Below are 20,070 nucleotides of genomic sequence, written 5' to 3' on the forward strand. Positions count from 1 at the left end.
TTTATCAGTTTTGTTATTTATCATCCCTACCCTACACACAACACATGTCTACACTTTTTTATTTTTATTTTTAAATTTGTTTTTTCTTTTATCATTCTTAAACTAATTGAATTCTTCTACTTATCAGCCATATACCATACATTTGGCAATAAAAAAAATAAAAAAAATAAATAAAAGTGTGATATGTGACCATGATGAATAGAATTTTTCTATTATATTTTTAAATCGGTATGTAGAGCACACCATTCACATATAACATAACTTAAATGGTAAAATTTAATTTGTAAGTTTCAATTTTTAAAATTTACTTTTAAAATCAAATTGAATATGTTGTTTAAATACTATACTATATATATTTTAAAATTGAATATGTCGTTTAAATACTATACTATATATGTTCTATACACTGGCTTAAGAATAAAATTTTTCATCAAACATAAACTAGGAAAAATGAGGGAGTAACAACCTTAAAAAAATAATAATTATAAATCAAAATTACCTGATATTCTAAGAAATATATGATACAATATTCTCATAGATTTGTTACCCGGATAACAGTAGTTCATCCTTAATTATTTTCGATAGTGACATTATGTCTCTCTTATATATAGTATTTGGTAATACCATCTTAGAAACTTCGATAAAGACAACTTTTAACATCCGACCATATATTGAAAGGATCCAGGCCACTACCTTCACAAAATTCACACTACAAGAATCTGGGCTTTTACCGGCGATTTTTTAATCGCTGCAGAAGAAATCGCCGTAATATGTCACTAATAGCGGCGATTTCTTAATCGCTGCTGTATTTGTTATATTTGCTGGCGAGAATGTCACTTAAAATATCCCAACCACTTATTTTCTTTTAGCGGCGAAAAATTTCGCCGCTATATGTCCGATCTAAACTCAGGCGCCAAACTTAATTGCATTTTATTTCCCTCCCCGCGACAATTTCACTGTACCCTCTCTGCTCTCCGTGTGGTTTTCATCGATTTGTGCCTCACTTGCAACTGAAATCCCTTACGGCCAATCCATACGGTTTCCAAATCTAGTAATCCCCATTTCCGAATACGTCCCGAAGCTTTGACCCTTGCCTCCACGACATTTTCTTGGCGTTCGAAGGTTGCGAAACTGTTTCCTTCCAAAACCCATGCATTGCCTCCATTGTTCGGCAAACCCATATACTTCGGCTACCAAAAATTAACGAAACGTTCTGTTGAATGCATATATACACACGACGATTGCTACCCAAAATGCCCTCTGTTGTGCATTAGAGCTACTAGAAATTCCCCTAAACCTGCTCTCCCAAAGATCCTGTGTGCCTGGCTTTCAAGTCAATTCTAAGCCTCGGTTGGCGAAAATCCACTTGCTCGGGTGCTGCGAAGTGTGTCCAAGGTATTTGAATACTCACAAACTCTGTTTGGAACTGAATTTGTTCTCCATACATGCATGAACATTGCGCCGTGTTGAAGATACTTGGATTGTATATTGATATGCACAAATCTCAGTTTAGGTTTTTTGTTCTTATAGTTTTGTTTTGTTTTTTTTTTTTTTGTTTTTAATCTTCTGATCAAAGATGCTGTGCATATTGTGATTTATTGGTTGATTTTGAATCTTGGTAATTGGTAGTTGATAATAGATATATTTGGTGCTGTCAATGTCCCATTCATAGAATTGGTGCAATTGAGGTTAGGCTTAGGGCTAGATTTAGGGAAAGAATTTTGGGTAATGAATAAACCTGTTGTTGGTAACATTGTCCATACAGTCTTTAATAATGGTTGTCCTACCAAGAATGACATGTTAGTTGCCAAAATTAATGCCACTTGTTAATAATTATTTTTATCTGCTTGGTTACTTGAAAGTAGTTGGGATAGATCAAATATCATCATGCTAATCTTTATGATAGTGGATTCCTATTTCTCTTATAAGCTTACTTATATTTATGTTAGTTTTGATAAGTATAAGTAATATATATTAGGTTTTGATAAATATGGTAATATTTATCAAAACCCACTATGGCAGGGATTTTGGTGGATTTCCCAGCAATTTTGCATCGCCGGGAAATCCAATGAATGTTGTATGTTTATTTCTGTCTGTGCAAAATGTGAAAGTCCCTTTTGACATATTTGTACTTGAGTTGTTTACATATAATTTTCAGTTTGGTGAAGGATTTTGTTTTTGTTTTGTTTTTTTTTTAAATTAATTTTAGTGACTTAATTAACTCAACCATATCCATGATTTGAGACTTATTTAAGACAACATTCTTTTAGTGTACTGTTGAAATATAGAAGCAAATGCTGAGTGAATTGTTAATGTTTTGAGTGAAACAAAGGCTTACAGGTATACCAAAGGTGAATTAGAGCAAGTAGGCAGCTCTTGCCCTTGCTGAGTAGGGATCTAAATCTGAGTTGGAGTTTATCATGTTCCCAGGGGGGCCGGAGGGGGGGGGGGGAGGAGGAGGGGAGGGGAGGGATGGGGGGAGGGGAGTTTACATAGGAATACCAGTAGAAAGAAAGCATCTACTAAAGCAAACAATCAAACACAAAATCATGGATAGACTCAAGAGCTCAATAAAGGTGTAGTACTTACGTATTCCTGTACTGATTAAAAAGACCCATTAAATGCTTCAGTTACTGAATGTTAATGAAGACATAGAGAACTCATAGCTTATTGGTTACATATTAGATTGGATCGTTACCCCCTAAGTTCCCCTCGGGGGAATTAGACAACACCAAATACTACACTAACTTTAAGCTATTTTAGTTACGTTAGTTATCAATAATAGAACTCAAACTCAAATTCCTTGTGATACTAATCAAAAAGTAAATTGATTTCAATGCATGTAAATGATGCTCTTCTATCACAATATATAGTATATTAGCACTTTCTGACCCGACTTGTTGCTTCGGACGCAGTTCGATCTGCAGTTTGGGAGGAACTTCCCCTTGATATAAGGGGTTTGGGGGAACTTTTTCCTTTTTCAATTGAGTGCGTATGTGTTGGCTGGGAATTAATTAATGTGGACTCATATATAGCTGTCAAAGGTAGTACTGAGGTTGAACATTTTTCATGCTATTTGCAGTACTTTTGTGTTTTGCACTCCAGGGCACAATGTATCAGCTATTATTATTGGAACATGACTCCTTCCTCCACCCTCCCCCTGGTGCGGGCAGGGGTGAAAAAAATTTTGGACCTTTGCTTTAGATTGCATGTTAGGTTTGAATATTGTCTAATGTCGCATGTTGCGACCTTACTTCAAGAAGCTTTATGTTGTGAAACTGAGCATATGGCTTTTAATTTGCTCTTTGTACATCCTCTCTCTTTCATGCTGTTTTGATTTCTTCTTTACTCTTTTCTTATGCCTCTTTTGGTAATAACAAAAAGGTATGATTGTTTTGTTCAATGGAAATAGTGTTCTTGCTCAATGAAGCTAATTTATGTACCTACGTTGTACACACTTTTGAATGCTTTCTACTAGTGAACTGTTGGGCTGCCTTAAATGACAGCAGAGGCATATTTCCATGCTCATAAGAAGATCTATCACTTCTTAAGGAAGTGACATTAGCCATAGCATTCTATAGGGGAATATTTATTTGTGCACTTTTGTTTGCTCAAAGAAATAATATTCTTTTTATAATCAAAAGTTTTGCAAAAACTCATGCTAACTTATCAAAAATAAAATAAAAACTCGTGCTAGAAAACTGGGGCTTACTTCAAAAACTTGCAAAAAGTAGAGACCAACCAAACCATAACAGCTTGATTGACATAGATGTAGTTACCTGCCAGTATGATAACTAGACAACTAATACCTCTAATTAATCACTGGTTTATACCCTAAAAGCCTATATTTACCTTGAGATGCACTTTTAAAACCTGTTTCCTTTAATCTTTGTAATCTTTGAAAGGATAAAGGGCCCAGTACATTGCATATTAGTTAAAAACTGTTTGTTTTTGGTACAATTGAGGTACATGCTTTTTTAAAGAGAGATTGCTGAGATTCTGATAAAAAAGTAGAGATTGCTGATGCATGTTGCATCTCTTTATCTTGGCGAATTCTTGTAGGCATTTCTCTCTCTCTCTCTCTCTCTCTCTCTCTCTCTCTCTCTCTCTCTCTCTCTCTCTCTCTCTCTCTCTCTCTCTCTCTCTCTGCATATAACAAATTAATTTGAATTTGGTTAAGTTCATCATGGCCTCTTAATGAAAATGCTTTACATCTTTGTAGTCATGATTTTTTTTTTTTTTTGTTGGGTGGGTGGGGGCTATGGAGGGAGAAGGGGATAGTGAGAGGTGAACCTTTATCTGATAGCTCCAACAAGTACTGATGAGTGCCAAGGAGACGAGATTTGTACTTCATTAGAAGACTATCTTTAATCCAAATAACTCGTATGGTACTTTTAGCTCATACTAATATGTGGTTGATAATTCTTTTTGGTAGTACTGAGGTTGATGCTTGTTCAAGGATTAATGCAATGACGTATACAATACTACAGAAGAAGAAGGCCTAGCTAGATATATAGTAGATAAAGTACTGAGCTTCAATAGTGGCTGCTCGTTCATAATTAAGCACTATAATGATAATCAAATTATGTTAAGGCCAGTAATCAAGTATAGAATAGGTATTTACAGCCATTAATCCTGGAGACTTCTAGATATATATTTTTGTTACTTTAAAGTTCGTAGTCATTAAAAAATAAAGGGTCATTCTTGTTCTTAATGTGCTTCATCTGGTAAAATGAATACCCGCAGTTACTGGTAATTAAGACAGCATTCTTTTAGTGTACTGTTGAATTAGCCTTAGATCATTTGCAATCCATGCATGCATATGATAGTGGCATAATATGTTATATGCCTATATATATATACATATATACATACTAGCTTGGTTGCAAGCACTCTGTACACAGTTGCATGCTCAATTAATTTAATTACATATGCTGTTAGTATATATTAGTCCCCAACTAATTTCCTCCTAGATAGAGTTGCAGCATATAGATCAAATAGGGCATATTCAAGATACACAGAGAATCAATAAGTGCTTGTCCAAGTTAATAGATTTAGGAGGACAGGTTGTGAAAAATATATGTTGTAAGATTATAGTGTTGAAGTGTCAAAAATATAGTGTTGAAGTGTCAAAAATATATGTTTCTAACCAAAGTTTTCCTGCTTCCTCCCAATACATGCCACATTTTTAAAGATTTTGTAATTAATTACATCTATTTCAGCTGCTGTTTGTGTAAGGGATGGTAGATGACTTTATTTTTTGACTTTAGGCAAACATGTGAATGAATTTCCAAACTTTGAGATGCTGGGCAAAGTATTTCCCAGATGCTTGTGTTGGGTGTTAAGTGCGGCCATTGTCTTGGCAAGTGGAGTATAAATAAGAGTAACGCAACTTGTTAATCCATTTGCTCAAATATGTTCATGTACTTTTTAATAACCATGTCGTATGAGCTTTTCTGGATGGTTATTCAAAGTCTCTGGCCTCTAAGGAATTCTAGGGATGAAAGTCTAGAAGAAATTTTGTCATAGAATTTCTAGATTGCTTTTGAGAATTCTAGGACCAAAGTCCAAAACAAACTTTTTTTGGTTAATACTGTGCTCGTGAGAGGGTTTCAGCCAACTTAAATGGTAACAGTTTTTGGTGTTGTGACTGAGAAATAGATATCGGTTCAAGTCTTTCGATGCAAATCATTTCTAGGATCGCTTTCTGTTGCTTAGATATTTGTCCACTACATGTAGGTAATTAGGCATCAACCTATCTGTTGTGATTGAGATAATTACTTGGAGATTAAAGTATAGCTTTAAAACTAGGTTGGTTATTAAGAGTATTAGCCTCTAGATTTTTAGGCATTTGACCATTTTATTCTGTTAGATGCATAATGATCCGCTTAATGTAATTCATGAAAACTATGGCATAGAGACTTGCTTTATATGGTTACAAGTTTAAGATGGTTATCCAGTCTCTAAACAATTGTTGAGTAATGAGATTCAAATGGTACATTTTTTTGTTATTCCCAGATTTTTAATTGGTTGCTACTAGACAAATGTGGCACCATATAGGCATAGAATCTCATCTTAGGCTCACAAGAGATGGAAACACAGAAGTGGTGTCACGAAATGGGAAATACACTTGTGCAGAGTACCCACTTTGCACTGTGAGAAGAGAATGCCCAGGATTGATTGTAAATAAATAAATATTATACCCAATACAGCCTTCTATCTCACACTTTATATTTTTACTGTCTTTCCTCTCTTAGTAGTCCGTATCAATGTATAGTAATATCGATTTGTCGAGGATCCATTGGAGTTTGAGCAATTCATGGGTCCCTAGATTCAAGAGTATCCTTATTGTCAAATTTAGAGAGTTAAAGATTTGTATTGTGCTTGTTTTCTTTGTTCAGCAGGCATTCTGATCTTATCATTCCAAGATCGCTTTTTTATTGCTTAAAAGCCAGTCCACTACATGTAGGCAACTATGAATTATAAGTTTTAGTTGGTAATAAGCCATCATTTTGTAATGAGTATGTACAGATGGGATCTGTACAGATTTTGTCTGATGTTGTGTTAGGTTTATACAGTATATAGATGGAGTCAATTTGGCTAATCCTAAAATGCTTATTTGTGGTTTAATTCCTCAGTTTCACTAATCCAATAAGTTCAACACAACAGCATCTTTAAACCCTATTGATGACACCAATTTGAGGAGTTTTGAGTTTGGTTGTACGGCATATAGACATGTGGAGATCTGATTTAGAATTTTGTTTGGCAGCAAAAAATGTGAATAATGAAAGTTTGATTAATATATTCTTTACTTTAATGAAAGTTTGATTAATATATGCAGTAGCTTCTCTCCCCAACTTCAGTGCAACTCTACAGTGTCAACCCCAAATTGTACCATAACTGAATTTGTGTCCCCGTATATAACCTGATACCATACCAAAATACATATTCAATCCATGTTTGAAGAGACTAAGGTATTAACGAAAACTGGGCAATATAAATTAGTTAAAAGGCCATGGGCATTAACAAAATCATACTACTAATTCCATCCATATATGTATAGAGACATCATTGACGTGCATCATTCATGACTAATACTTTACTTCAATTTCCAAAATGGATGCAAATACATTTTACCATGCTATTAGTCATGTTATGGATTATTTTACCATGCTTGAAATGGTAAACGAGTTATAAAGTTTTGCCCTACTGTTGATTATATGGAGAGAAGTTAAATGGGTTGAGGTTGCGTACGGTTTAAGATTTTCCCCATAATGAAGTAGAGTTAAGGAAAGTGCTTTGTAGTTGATATCCCCTAGTTGGTGAATTTAATTTGAATTGTGATTAAACTCATAACTCCTATAATTTACTAACAGCATTTATTGGCGTGCTATTTTGTCCATGTTATATTCTGCTTGCTTTGTTTATACTGAAAATTGTGAATATTTTCGAGATGCAGTGTGTATGCTGGACCAATGGGAGCAGTATTGATTTAAAAGGGGGGTTGACTGAGCCTTTGAATTTGATTTGGGCAGACTTGAACAGCCAGGGGTGAGTCCCTTATTCTGTTGCATATTGAAGGTAACAGAGTCATACTATGCTGCAAATCTCTACCTTTTTTTTATTTCTTTCAATAAATCTGTAACTTAGATGGATGTTTTATGGTTTTGTGCAATAAATTCCACCCTGCTGAAAGTTAGAAATTTTTTGAAAGATGGATACGTTGTCTGATCTTTTGTTGTATGCTTTCTCTAGATACAACAACTCTATTTCAATGGAAAATCTAATTGTTCTAGCTTTTCTTTCACTTTGATAGTTTCACATGACTACTCATTACTTTTGATAGTTTATAGTGAGTTCCCAACTATTTGTATGACAATATATATACATATATATATATATATAGACACCGGCGTACATAAAAAGACCCATTAATAGGTGTTTAATGAGAGTGAGGGTGATGGACATGTAGTTGCGTCAGATGATTAATATAAACTTTTCATAGGCATCATTATTTCTGTCCATTGACATGGAGATAACCCAAAGTACATATATTCTCACGGTATTAATACTGCCAGTGTACAAATGATTCTTGTTTTTTGCCCAAAAACTCAGAAAAGTTCGATTTCTAACAGCCTATGCACATAGGTTGTGAATTTATAACCCAAAGTACTTTTTGTTACAACCGAAATTACAAACTTATACCCAACTTTATTGACCACAAGGATCACCCAATATCGATGTATTAATACCAACTGCATAAACTTTTCCTTGATCTTCTTTTCCAATATTAGGTGTTTCTTCAAGATACCAGAAAATCCTTGCATAGAAAAGGCACAAGTTGGAAAAGAAAATTCCCATTTGTCTTAACAATCACCTTAATGCAGATGATATAACATACGATACCAGGATTTCCCCCATAAACACTCACATAATGTCCTAATCAAAGACCCATTTAGATAGTTAACTGTCCATCATTTTTGAAAACCTTCAGCTCTGGATGTTTTGGTTACACAACCAATTATCCTTGAACCATACATGACTATAAACTTGAGATCGTTAGTTAATGACACAAAATAGTGGACTCAAACCCGAAATAATTTTGGTACATGCCTTTCTTTCTTGTATATACTGAACTCAAAACGCATACACTTGCAAGTCCTATAAGGATGAATAATACAGTTTATAGTTGTATACTGACATTTATGTGTCAAGAACTCTTGTCGCATTAAATTAAGTACTCTCATCCTACATTTTGTCCAACCATTCTGGAATCTCACATATATATTATGGAACATATTATGATCAAATTACCTTCAAATTTCGACTCATCAACTACCTATGTTGATGCTCTCTGTTTATCTAACTTTCTTTCCCACATTTATTATTTTTTTAGATGGAGAGAAGTTGGATGAACGAGCCCGATAGACTTTTATCACCTGCATATGCCGAAGGCGTGTAAATATTCCTCACACAAGTACGAAATCATGCAAGTGGACGGGATTGCATTCGGTGTCCATGCCGTACATGTCTTAACAATCTGTGGCTTCCTATATTTAAGGTTGAATCTCATTTGTTTATTAAAGGGATCAATCCAAACTACACCCAGTGGATATTTCATGGGGAGGAGGAGACAACATTGGACGTCAATGACGATGATGTTGGTGACGAGTTTATGGCAGAAGATGATTATATCGATGACATGCAGCATATGTTGGATGATGTGCGGGCAGGCACCTTTGTTGATGTGCCCCAAGAAAACACTGCTACGCCAAATACTCCACCAGTACCTGAAGATTCACCAGCAACTGCTTTTGACAAACTACTGGAGGATGCTCGACGTCCTCTTTTCGACGGGTGTACAAAATTCACAAAGCTGTCATTCATTGTCAAGTTATTACACCTCAAATCAATCGGTGGATGGTCAATTAAGTCATTCGACATGCTCCTTGATCTGTTGCGGTCATCTTTTCCTGATGCGCTCTTGCCACAATCATATGAGGAATTAAGGTCTTTGAAGCGCGGGTTGGGTTTCAAGTACCACAAAATCCATGCGTGCCCCAATGACTGCATCTTATTCTGGAAGGAAAATGCCGAACTTAATGAATGCCCTGTATGTAAGGCTTTGAGGTGGATGCCAAATGCACACGGCTCACGCGTTATACCTCAAAAAGTGTTACACCATTTTCCATTGAAACCGAGATTGCAGCTTCTCTTTATGTCTGCAAAGATAACAGGTGATATGAGATGGCATAAAGAGCAACGGGCGATAGAAGATACTAGTATGAGACATCCGGCTGACTCTGAGTGTTGGAAGAAATTTGATGAACATCATAGTTGGTTTGCTGCGGATCCACGCAATGTTAGGCTCGGTCTGGCCTGTGACGGATTCACTCCCTTCAACAACTTGGCTAAGCCTCATAGCATTTGGCCAGTGATTCTTATCTCGTATAACTTGCCGCCGTGGTCATGCATGAAAGATCAATACTTTATGACTTTTTTGATTATTCCTGGCCCAAAGTCACCAGGGAATGAGATCGATGTGTACCTGCAGCCGTTGCTTGATGAACTGATTGAATTGTGGGAATATAGGGTATCAACATATGATGCCGTATCTAAGGAGACGTTTATGTTGCATACTGCATTGTTGTGGACAATCAATGACTTCCCTGCCTATGTGAATATTTCTGGCTGGTCAACAAAGGGAAAATTAGCTTGTCCGTCTTGCAATGCCAAGGGTGACTACAATTGGTTGAAATATGGCCGAAAACATTTCTATATGGGACACCGACACTTCTTACCGCTAGATCACATATGGAGAAGACGGAAAGGATTGTTCAACGGTAAAGAAGATCATCGCATGCCGCCAAGAGATATAGGAGGATACGATATTCTGACACAATTACAGATGATTGAGGATGTTCAGTTTGGCAAATCTCGAAGGAAGAGAAAACGTACTACTGAAGAGCTGAACTGGACAAAGTGTAGCATATTCTTCCAGTTACCTTATTGGTCAACACTTCAACTTCGGCATAATTTAGATGTTATGCATATTGAGAAGAATATTACCGAAAACATCTTATTCACTTTAATGAACACTCCAGGAAAAACTAAAGACAATATAAATTCAAGGCGTGACTTGGAGATATTGGGGTATAGAAAAGAATTACATTTGAGGCATGAGGGTGATCATGTAACAATGCCACATGCACTGTATGCATTACACGGAGATGAAAGGCATAAATTTTGTGAGTGGCTGTCCGAGATCAAATTTCCAGATGGGTTCTCTTCCAATATCTCGAATTGTGTTTCTCTACGTGATTGCAAAATCGGCGGGTTAAAAAGCCACGATTATCATGTTTTCCTTCAAAGACTACTCCCAATTGCTGCTGGGGGGTTTCTAAGAAGTGACATTGTCTTGGCTTTGACTAAACTTAACACGTTCTTCAAAGAGTTGTGCGTGAGAACACTGGATGTGAATCGCCTATCTCAGCTCCAAACTGATATCGTCACGATTCTATGCAAATTGGAGATGATATTCCCTCCCTCATTTTTCGATGTCATGGTCCACCTAGCTATCCATTTATCTCGTGAGGCCATACTTGGGGGTCCAATACAATATAGATGGATGTACTCATTTGAGAGATACCTCAGAAAATTCAAACTGTATGTTAAGAATAAAGCCCGACCAGAAGGTTCAATAGCCGAGGCCTACATTCACAGTGAATGCCTGACTTTTTGCTCTATATACCTAAATGATGTTGAGACGAAGTTCAATCGAGCGGACCGCAACGTTGATGCTGACGAAGAGGAGACTATAGATGGATTCAAAATTTTCAATCAGAAAGTTCGTTCCTTGGGTTCAGCTTCTAATGTGCAATTAGAAGATAAACTCTTTAAAGCAGCCATTTGGTACGTGCTCAACAATTGTCAGGAGATTTGACCATATATACAGTAAGCATCAAAATCTGATTTAAAAATCTACTTCCACTCAAACTTAACAAGTTATTATATATGCACTGCCCATAACATCAAATATTTTGCTTGCGATTCTGTGCACCAAATGTAGGGAACACTACGAGAAATGTAAGATGCAACACCCAAATTGCATCGATCGCATGCATCAAACTGACTTTCCAACTTGGTTCAAGCACCGTGTAAGTTCTTTTCCATCCTTATCTACATTGAAATATTATAGACTTCATTAATATGTTTTGAAATGATGACAATATACGTTATGAATTTTCAACAATTTTGGTATAGATCCAGGAACATCGTGCCCAGCATCCACTTGATGTGTCTGCTGATCTGTATGTGTTAGCTTGTGGGTCTGACCGTTGGGTTGCATCATATGATGCTTGCATAATAAATGGAAAAAGGTTTCATACGAGACAGCATGAACTTCGTCGGCGTACACAAAATTCTGGGGTGTTGGTAATGGGGGACGAGGCCACAAATAACGCAGACTTTTACGGTGTTATTAATAATATCGTAGAGTTACGCTACATGGAGTGGCGTCGGGTATACCTATTTGAATGTGATTGGTTTTATGTTGGTGATCGAAAACGAGGGGTGCGGGTGGATGACCATATGATTAGTGTCAACATGAATAGGACTTGGTATAAGGGTGAAACATTCGTGTTGGCGAGTCAGGCTAATCAATGTTTCTAAATAAGAGATTTAAGAGCGAAAGGGAATTGGGGTGTTGTGCAAACCTATACAAATAGGAATGTATATAACATTCCGTCAGTGTCAAGGAATCTGGAAGATATTAATGATGGGGAGCCAAGTACAAATGAGGCCGATCAAGAAAATGAGTCTTTTGATTACTATGAACCAGTGCAGTGTGTTAATGCAGATCCAGTGTCAACTCCATTGGATAGGAATGATATACCACCTAGTCATATTGATGCACAAGAATTCATGGATGTGGATGGTCAATGCACATATTCAACAGGCTTTATTAATGATGTCATGATTTCTTCTGGTTCCAGAGATGCATATAGTGAGGGAGAATATTCAGATGAAGAGGACCTATCAACAGACGAAGAGTCTGGTCAGATATAACATGAACACTCCAAAAACTTCTTCTGCTTAAGGTTGGTACAACAGATTACCTCTTTGAATTTGGTACAATTTCACATATCGTTAAAAATGATATTGTAGAGTCACGACTTTTTTGATTTAGTTAGACTAACACGGTATGTTAATTTCTAATAAATGGACTGATGTAATATGCACAAGATTACATATATGGTTTCATATGATTTATTTCCTTTGTTCTGTGGTTTGGCTGCTGATTATGATATTATTATTGCTTAGGTGAGGGTAAAACAATAGTGGAAAGCTTTATTGTAGTCGTTGCACAGACAAATTTGGGAAGGGATTTGCTTTCTTCGATATCGGTATATTTATCATGCAATCCCATCTTCAAGCTGGAGGCATGAGCGGCACGATTAATTACCAAGGTATATAATTTAGATCGATAAGTTAATCATTTGTCTATATTAATGATCATTATGAATTAGTTACTCTACCCAAAGTACTTGAAAATGGTAGATAATTGATTTTCCTATTTTTAACCATGGCATCTGTTTTGAGATTATTTTGTGGAATGGACCTGACGTTTATTACAATGCTATTAACTCATACGCATGCAGGTGACCGAGCGGGGCCCAGTACTAGGGGCAGAGGGAGACTCGGGGGTTTTCGTGGGAGGCGGCATGTACCATACTCGGCCAACCACAACCGTCCTCGGGGAGCAAAGATCTCCTCATATCATAGTCCTGAGGAGTGTAATCAATCATCCTCAGATGACTCCACACAGCCCCCAAGCCCGCCACCATCCACCAACCCAATTCCCACACCAGCGCCTGTTCGAGAACCCTCACCTGTGCGGGCACAATCACCTATTAGAGACCACGCACGAATGGAAGACCCCAGTGTACCACAAACTAGTAATAGTTAATCCATGATACATATTGAATGCGTTGATGTGTTCGGGTATGTCACCTTGTTTGTGTAAAGATACTTTATAATTACACACACTAATCTAGTTTATTATTTTGATCGATACAGGAGCGGACGCCCCCCCAGAGCTCGCTGTAGAGCAGGAATAGAGAAAATGAATTCGTGGGTCCGCTCGATGCATCAAGTTTGACAAGGTGAGGAAGCATGGGAAAGTGCTATTAAAGATAAACGAGGGTGAGACTGCACCGTGTTGTGAGCACGCTTCTATGTTCACGACACGGGTATCATGGATTATTAAACAATATTGTGACATGAGTTATGCGCGATGGACGGATGTTCCACTTGAAATGAAGGAGGAGCTCATTGACCGTGTTCGGGTAAGTTATTGGGTTAGCTAATTTCGTGAAGTTGGGTTATGTTTATGCACTATAACCATATTTTATAAAATACTAATTTTATACAATAATGTAGTCTGACTTTGTGTTCGACTGGGAGTGCGAGAAACACCGATTGACGGTGACAAAGGCACTTCGTAAGCACTTCAACTCCTTCCATCATGACTTGCACAAGATTTATGAATCATTTGGAAGCCATGAAGAAGCTTTGGCTAATGGGACAAGCTTGGTGGACCCCCTTTTATGGGTAAAGTTGTGTGGTAGATGGGGCAGTGACGAGTTTAAGGTATACATGCTCTTTCTCAAAGTAATGCCATATTAAATTCTTCCATTTAAAAAGATAAATATTGTTGTGACAAATGCCATTGTTTATTATAGCTAACATTGGATGTGCATAGCAGAAAATTTGTTCTCAAAACCGGGCGAACTGAAAGAAGCAGGTAATTAATCATACATCAGGACGTAAATCATTAGTCCGAATACTTGAGCAGAAGGTTTGAGGATGCCTCCCAATAGACTTGTCCAACTTCTGCATTCATTAGCACATATTGAATACTTTTATCTATGTCGTGAAATTATATTACATCTGAGGATATGATATTATTACCAAACTGTTGGGTACTGGTTACTTTCAAATGACTTGAGCTTAAAATACACATGTAAGATTTTATAAACTTGACCTGCTTCATCAAACTGATCATATACGTTTATTGAACACATGTAGCGCTAAGAACAGAAATTTGGTTGACTTCTATAAGGAGACGCGCTGGTCGAAGAAGAAGAATAAATAGAAGAAGAAGAAGAAGATACTTACGTGAGTTGTACACTTACAGTTCCATTTATCTATAATATGTTTCTAATAATAATAAATGCATACAGCTAAAATGCCACAATTGTTAATAATCGTTGTTTTGTCAATGTCCAGAAGGAGATGCAAGGTAGGTTGGATGGCCTAGAACCAGAGCAACGTAATGATGAGGCAGCAGCGACTGTCTTTAGGGAGGTCCTGGGCCATCGACCTGGCTATGCGTGAGGACTCGGGGAGATGGTCATCCCCAAGTCAAGTAGACAGTGCGACCAAGTTAAAATGCAATGCTACATGTTTGAAATTGAAAGACACAAGAAAGATGCTGAACAATATAAGAAAGATGCTGAAGAGTATAAGAGTCAGCTGGATGAAATGAGATCAGAGATGCGGGCTCTTAGGGAGCATCAGCTTTAGACTGACAGATTGCTTCAGGCATTCTTTAAGGATCATCCGACATTCACTGAGTCATATCGACAGACTCAGGGTAACGATTCCCCTGACCCATAAGGGGGGTTGTGGGGTTTTTTGACATTTTGGGTGGTATTTTGTCGTGTTGGGTGGTTTTTTGATAGTGGATTCTAAAGACAACTGGGCAATATACATATATCTATATATATAGATATTACTATATATATAAAGGGATCTATGTCAACACCGGGGGGAAACACTATTTTGAATCACTTCTTTTTGGGTCGTTTATGCATATAAGTAAGACTCCTTTGCTGAACCACAATGTGTACAAAACAAAAACTTAGAGTAAGTTTCTAATGGCTGGAAACCATTTTCTCTTCTAGGTCTAACATTTCTAACACGCAATGGTGTTTTATTGCAAGGAATGTAATTCTTAGGTTAGACAGCTTCTCCATCATGCTAGTGTTCACAAGTTGGTGCAAAACCTAGAGACACAGTTGAAGGAGCTTTGCAACTGACATAGCATGGAGAAGGTCTCTCTCTCTCTCTCTCTCTCTCTCTCTCTCTCTCTCTCTCTCTCTCTCTCACACACACACACACACACACACACACAATAAATATATTCAGCTACTATCAATTATCCATTTATATTAATAAGTGGTTGTGGATATACGGAGATTAAAAACGGATTCATATGATAGTGTGTGTGAGGGTCATTACAGATATCAATCCCCTATCCGAAAGGGTTTCTATATTAACATTTTGATTAAGACAATATACTGGTATTAACTATGTATCAAATTAATATCTTTCATTTAACAAAACCCGAAGATGAGTTGAAAGGTGCATCTTCTTACCATACATATAAATTTATATCAAAATTTATAAAGTATCGTTTGGGTGGAGGGGATAGTTTATAAGGATCCATGTTTGAAATAGCCTTATGTGTTGTTCGGTGTGCAACTTTTTTTTTATTATGTGCGTGGAAAGATTTTCCCCATCGGTGGTACTAGTTTCATATGACTTCACATAATATATTTATTGAATTAAGTTGTAATACAGTTTCGGGGTGCTTTTTGCCCTCGCATTAGATATTTGTGCCTCTTCTTGCTGGAGGGAGAATCATGTCTCCTTTGCATCTCCTATATTAGATAACAACATGGAGCAATAAGCTCGAATTTTGCAGAAAATGCGTTCTAGCTACGGTTCATTTCAATGCATGTTTGTAGTTGTGAATATGAACTGCTATTCGTTATGATCATCTAAAATTTAAATGAGGTTTTCTGCCCATCTTGACATGGGTTCTGTTACCAATTGAATGCTACAATCCTCACACTTCGATAATCATGTTAAAAAGCTGGCAGTGTTTGTTTCCGATAAAGTTCCTGAAATTGTAATGGGTGATCCAGGGAGGTTCAGGCAGATTATTACAAATCTTGCGGGCCACTCTGTTATGGTAAGTGGATATAAAAGCCATTTTGTCAATTACCCCTCAAAGTAATATTAACACCACCTGTATCCATACTGCATAAGCTTCAGCTAATTTATATTCTTAACTTTACTTCAAATACTGATCTAATTTACTGGTAGAAGACTATGGTTGGCCCTCTCAGTGTTTAGTGGTATGTTATTTTCACAACCTGTACCCAAGCTAACAAAGGCCACAGCTAAATGTAGCTTTTAATCTACTGAGTAGCAGTTGGTATGAAATTTGTCCATTTCGGAGTGCCAATAACATGCATATTAAGTTTCCGGCTATGAAATATAAAGCCTTGACCGCTGGCTTCCACAACAATAATACCATGTTCTGTGATTGGGAAAAAATCTATTCAATATCAGAGATTTTACAGGTTATTTCTGAAAATTGAATACTTAGAATATTAATGAAAGACATCTTATTTTTTCAGAACTAGTAATACATTGGTGATGGAAGCAGCAAATCTATATCAATGCAATAGTGGATTGGCTTAGGCTCACAATATGTAACCAAATTCGGAATTACTCATCAAGGGGCCCAGTGCTGCGACCCCAAATGCATGAATTTGTTGGGGAAGAGAAGAATGATGATGCTAGGGTGCAGTCTAACAGCAATTGGAAAAGGTACTCAAATCTCATTTAAAAGTCAAATTTGAAATATAAACTCTATAGGTATAGTGAAAGTGTTCCATGCTACTCAACCACTTATTTTTAACAACTTATTCCTTTTTTAAAGCTTTGTTGTCCGGATTGCAACTTCATTTGAATATATTTTGTGTGCATGGTCTCTGTTTTGTGGTAATATAGATGAGATAACCAAGGGATTATCTTGCCTGGAAAGTGACATTAGCATACGTCATCAAACATAGTTTCACATGATTCACACACATGACTCTCAAACTAGAATTTGCATTAAAAGGGCATTGGTTGAGGTGGAAGTTTTTAAATGCAGTACCCAATAAGCATTATGTTCAATATTGGCCATGTGAGAATTATATTCAAGTTTAGACTCTGCTATTTCTACCTGTATGCATTTTATCTACTGACAAGGCTTGAATAAGTTAAGCCTGGACTTTTTGTTATCTGCTATTTCCATCTGAAAACTGTTTAGGTTAGGTGAAAGAAACTGCCGATCGCTTTAAAAAAAAAAAAAAAAAACCTTTAGTAGCTCATAATTTTATGTTGCATCCAAATGTTTTGGTGTGGCAAAGTTTGATTATTTGGGAGTTGAACATTTTCCATCGGAAAAATGTTTAGGCAAGTGTAACAAATTCCCCATTCTGAATTTGGACCTCTTCCAAAAGGTATAGAAAAAATCTCCAAATATCAACTTCAAATGTTCAATTCCAGAACATCCTTTTTCCGTAATTTAATATGGTTTTTGTTTGTCTTTCATATAGGAAAAAGTTCTTTATATTCATTACATTGTAAAATTACTTGCATGGCTTTAATAATGATTGTTTTTTTTATTCACTCCTACATTAGGCATCAGACAAAAAGGGGTGGTTATCTCTATTCACAACAGTGATATGGCCAAACTTGGGTTGATCATGAGCTTCGGCAACCAAGACCAGTTTTCGTGCATCATGTTCACCACCTTTCTTCTTCAAAAGTGATATGTCGAACTGTGGGTGCCAATGAATGAAAAGTTCCACAGTAATGCTTTGTGCCAAACTAATAATGGTTTTAATTGGTTACCATTATTAGTTTGAGTATAGACCATTAGTAGGTAATGGTGATGTTTTGTATATTATATAAAAATTAGCTCAGCTTGTACTTGATATGACTCGACATAGTGCACCACCATGTTCATGAAATTATATATAGGAGGAAAGCATGGTTCAATTGGTAATTATTCCTCGCAATTGAATTGTTCAGAATGGATATATTTGTGTATGTATGGATTGTTAGTTGATAATGTCAATCAGGTACATTCAGAGTAATGGGATGAAATATAGTAACCCAGTATTCGTATTGGGTCTTATAGTGAATTCGAGACCCAGTAAGAATACTGGGTTAACAACAATTTGATTTATAGGTTTTTCCAGCGATTTCTCAATCGCCGTTAATACGTTAAAAAACAGTTCATACAAAAAACAGTTCATACATTAAACTACCGGCGACTTTTATATTGCCGGAATATAATTTCACAATGGTATTATATATACCGGCGATATAAAAATCGCTGTCATATAATATAACGGCGATTTTTACATTACCGGGAAATTAATTTCCCTTTTTAAATAAATACCCGACGATGTAAAAATCGTTGTCATATAATATACCGGCAATATTTATATCGCCGGGAAATTAATTTAAAAATGATATATGATTTACCGGCGATGTAAAAGTCGCCGTGATATTATATGACAGCGATTTTTACATCGCCGGGATATATATTTAAAAAGGGAAATTAATTTCCCGGCGATGGAGAAATTGCTGTCATATAATATCACGGAGACTTTTACATCGCCGGAATATTCATATCAAAAGCATGAAATTATATAGCGCTGAGGTATAAATCGCTGTGATATAATATGACAGAGATTTCAACCTCGCCGGTATATTAATCTTGAAACCGTGAAATTACTTGGCGGTGATGTAAAAGTCGCTGTTATATAATGTGACAGTGATTTTTCTATCGCCGGTATATCATCATATTAGTTTACGACGATTAAGATATCACTGCTATATTATTTAGCGACTTTTATATCGCCGGGAATTAATTTGACGGTTTCAAGATTAATATATCGGTGAGGTTGAAGTCACTGTCATATTATATCACGGCGATTTCTTAACCGCCGGGAAATTAAATAAAGTTTTGATATTATATTCCGGCGATGGAAAAATAGCTGCTAAATAGCGCACATAAGGAAGTGGCTGAATAGTACCGACAATGGTGCGGCAACTATAGAATCGCTGGGATATTGATATGGCGGCAATTTTTGTCGATTTAGCGGCGATTTTTGATCGACGGGAAAAGTCACTTATGTTGTAGTGTCAATAAAAACTTGCTCAAAATAAATTTTTATTACTATTTATAAACACTTTAACACATTATACATAATTTTTTATTTATTTTTATTACCAAATGAATAGCGTAGGGGTGATAAGTAGAAAAATTTCTTTAGTTTAACAAGAATAGATCAATAAAAATAAAAATCAAGTATATTATGTAGAGATGATGAATAGAAAGGCTCTTCATGCTATCCATGAAACCTCCTGCCATCAAACAGTATCTAATCAAGAGAGTCAATAAATTATAAGAAGATGAATAATTTAAATGCTTGATCAATGTTTTTAAATTAATCTGTTTTCGGGGAAAAAAAAAGAAAAAAGAAAAAAGGCCACAAAACTTATTAATAAGAAATAAAATACCCTTTTATTAAAAATCAAATAATAAAAAACACACCACAATAACATGATCAGTCTGGTGACTCACAGTACCATTGTTGCAGGTTTCTTTATTTTTGGGTATTTCGCTTCTTTAAACTTTTTAATACGAAAGAG

The 20,070-nt window shown here is 36.2% G+C and overlaps 1 protein-coding gene across 8 annotated transcripts; it reads left to right on the top strand.

Annotated features, from left to right (window-relative positions):
- Positions 1 to 443: 443 nt before the first annotated feature.
- LOC122278155 lies at positions 444 to 18,421 on the top strand. Of its 8 annotated transcripts, XM_043088258.1 has the most exons (13): positions 444 to 1,395; positions 7,460 to 7,581; positions 8,897 to 12,599; positions 12,823 to 12,968; positions 13,161 to 13,503; positions 13,579 to 13,847; positions 13,942 to 14,151; positions 14,267 to 14,359; positions 14,590 to 14,679; positions 14,791 to 15,429; positions 15,507 to 15,617; positions 16,992 to 17,184; positions 18,046 to 18,421. In XM_043088258.1, exon 3 carries the CDS (start codon positions 9,176 to 9,178, stop codon positions 11,441 to 11,443), a length of 2,268 nt encoding a protein of 755 aa, XP_042944192.1. In that variant the 5' UTR covers positions 444 to 1,395; positions 7,460 to 7,581; positions 8,897 to 9,175; the 3' UTR covers positions 11,444 to 12,599; positions 12,823 to 12,968; positions 13,161 to 13,503; positions 13,579 to 13,847; positions 13,942 to 14,151; positions 14,267 to 14,359; positions 14,590 to 14,679; positions 14,791 to 15,429; positions 15,507 to 15,617; positions 16,992 to 17,184; positions 18,046 to 18,421. The 8 variants fall into 8 exon arrangements, 7 of the variants coding, with proteins under 7 accessions (XP_042944192.1, XP_042944189.1, XP_042944193.1 ...); XM_043088255.1 differs by lacking the exons at positions 15,507 to 15,617; positions 16,992 to 17,184; positions 18,046 to 18,421 and having other exon boundaries at positions 8,897 to 11,454; positions 11,570 to 11,657; positions 11,764 to 12,599; positions 14,791 to 15,433; XM_043088259.1 differs by lacking the exons at positions 15,507 to 15,617; positions 16,992 to 17,184; positions 18,046 to 18,421 and having other exon boundaries at positions 8,897 to 11,454; positions 11,570 to 11,657; positions 12,495 to 12,599; positions 14,791 to 15,433.
- The last annotated feature ends 1,649 nt before the right edge of the window (positions 18,422 to 20,070 follow it).

The sequence above is a fragment of the Carya illinoinensis genome, chromosome 10 (assembly GCF_018687715.1).
Source record: "Carya illinoinensis cultivar Pawnee chromosome 10, C.illinoinensisPawnee_v1, whole genome shotgun sequence".
NCBI lineage: Eukaryota > Viridiplantae > Streptophyta > Magnoliopsida > Fagales > Juglandaceae > Carya > Carya illinoinensis.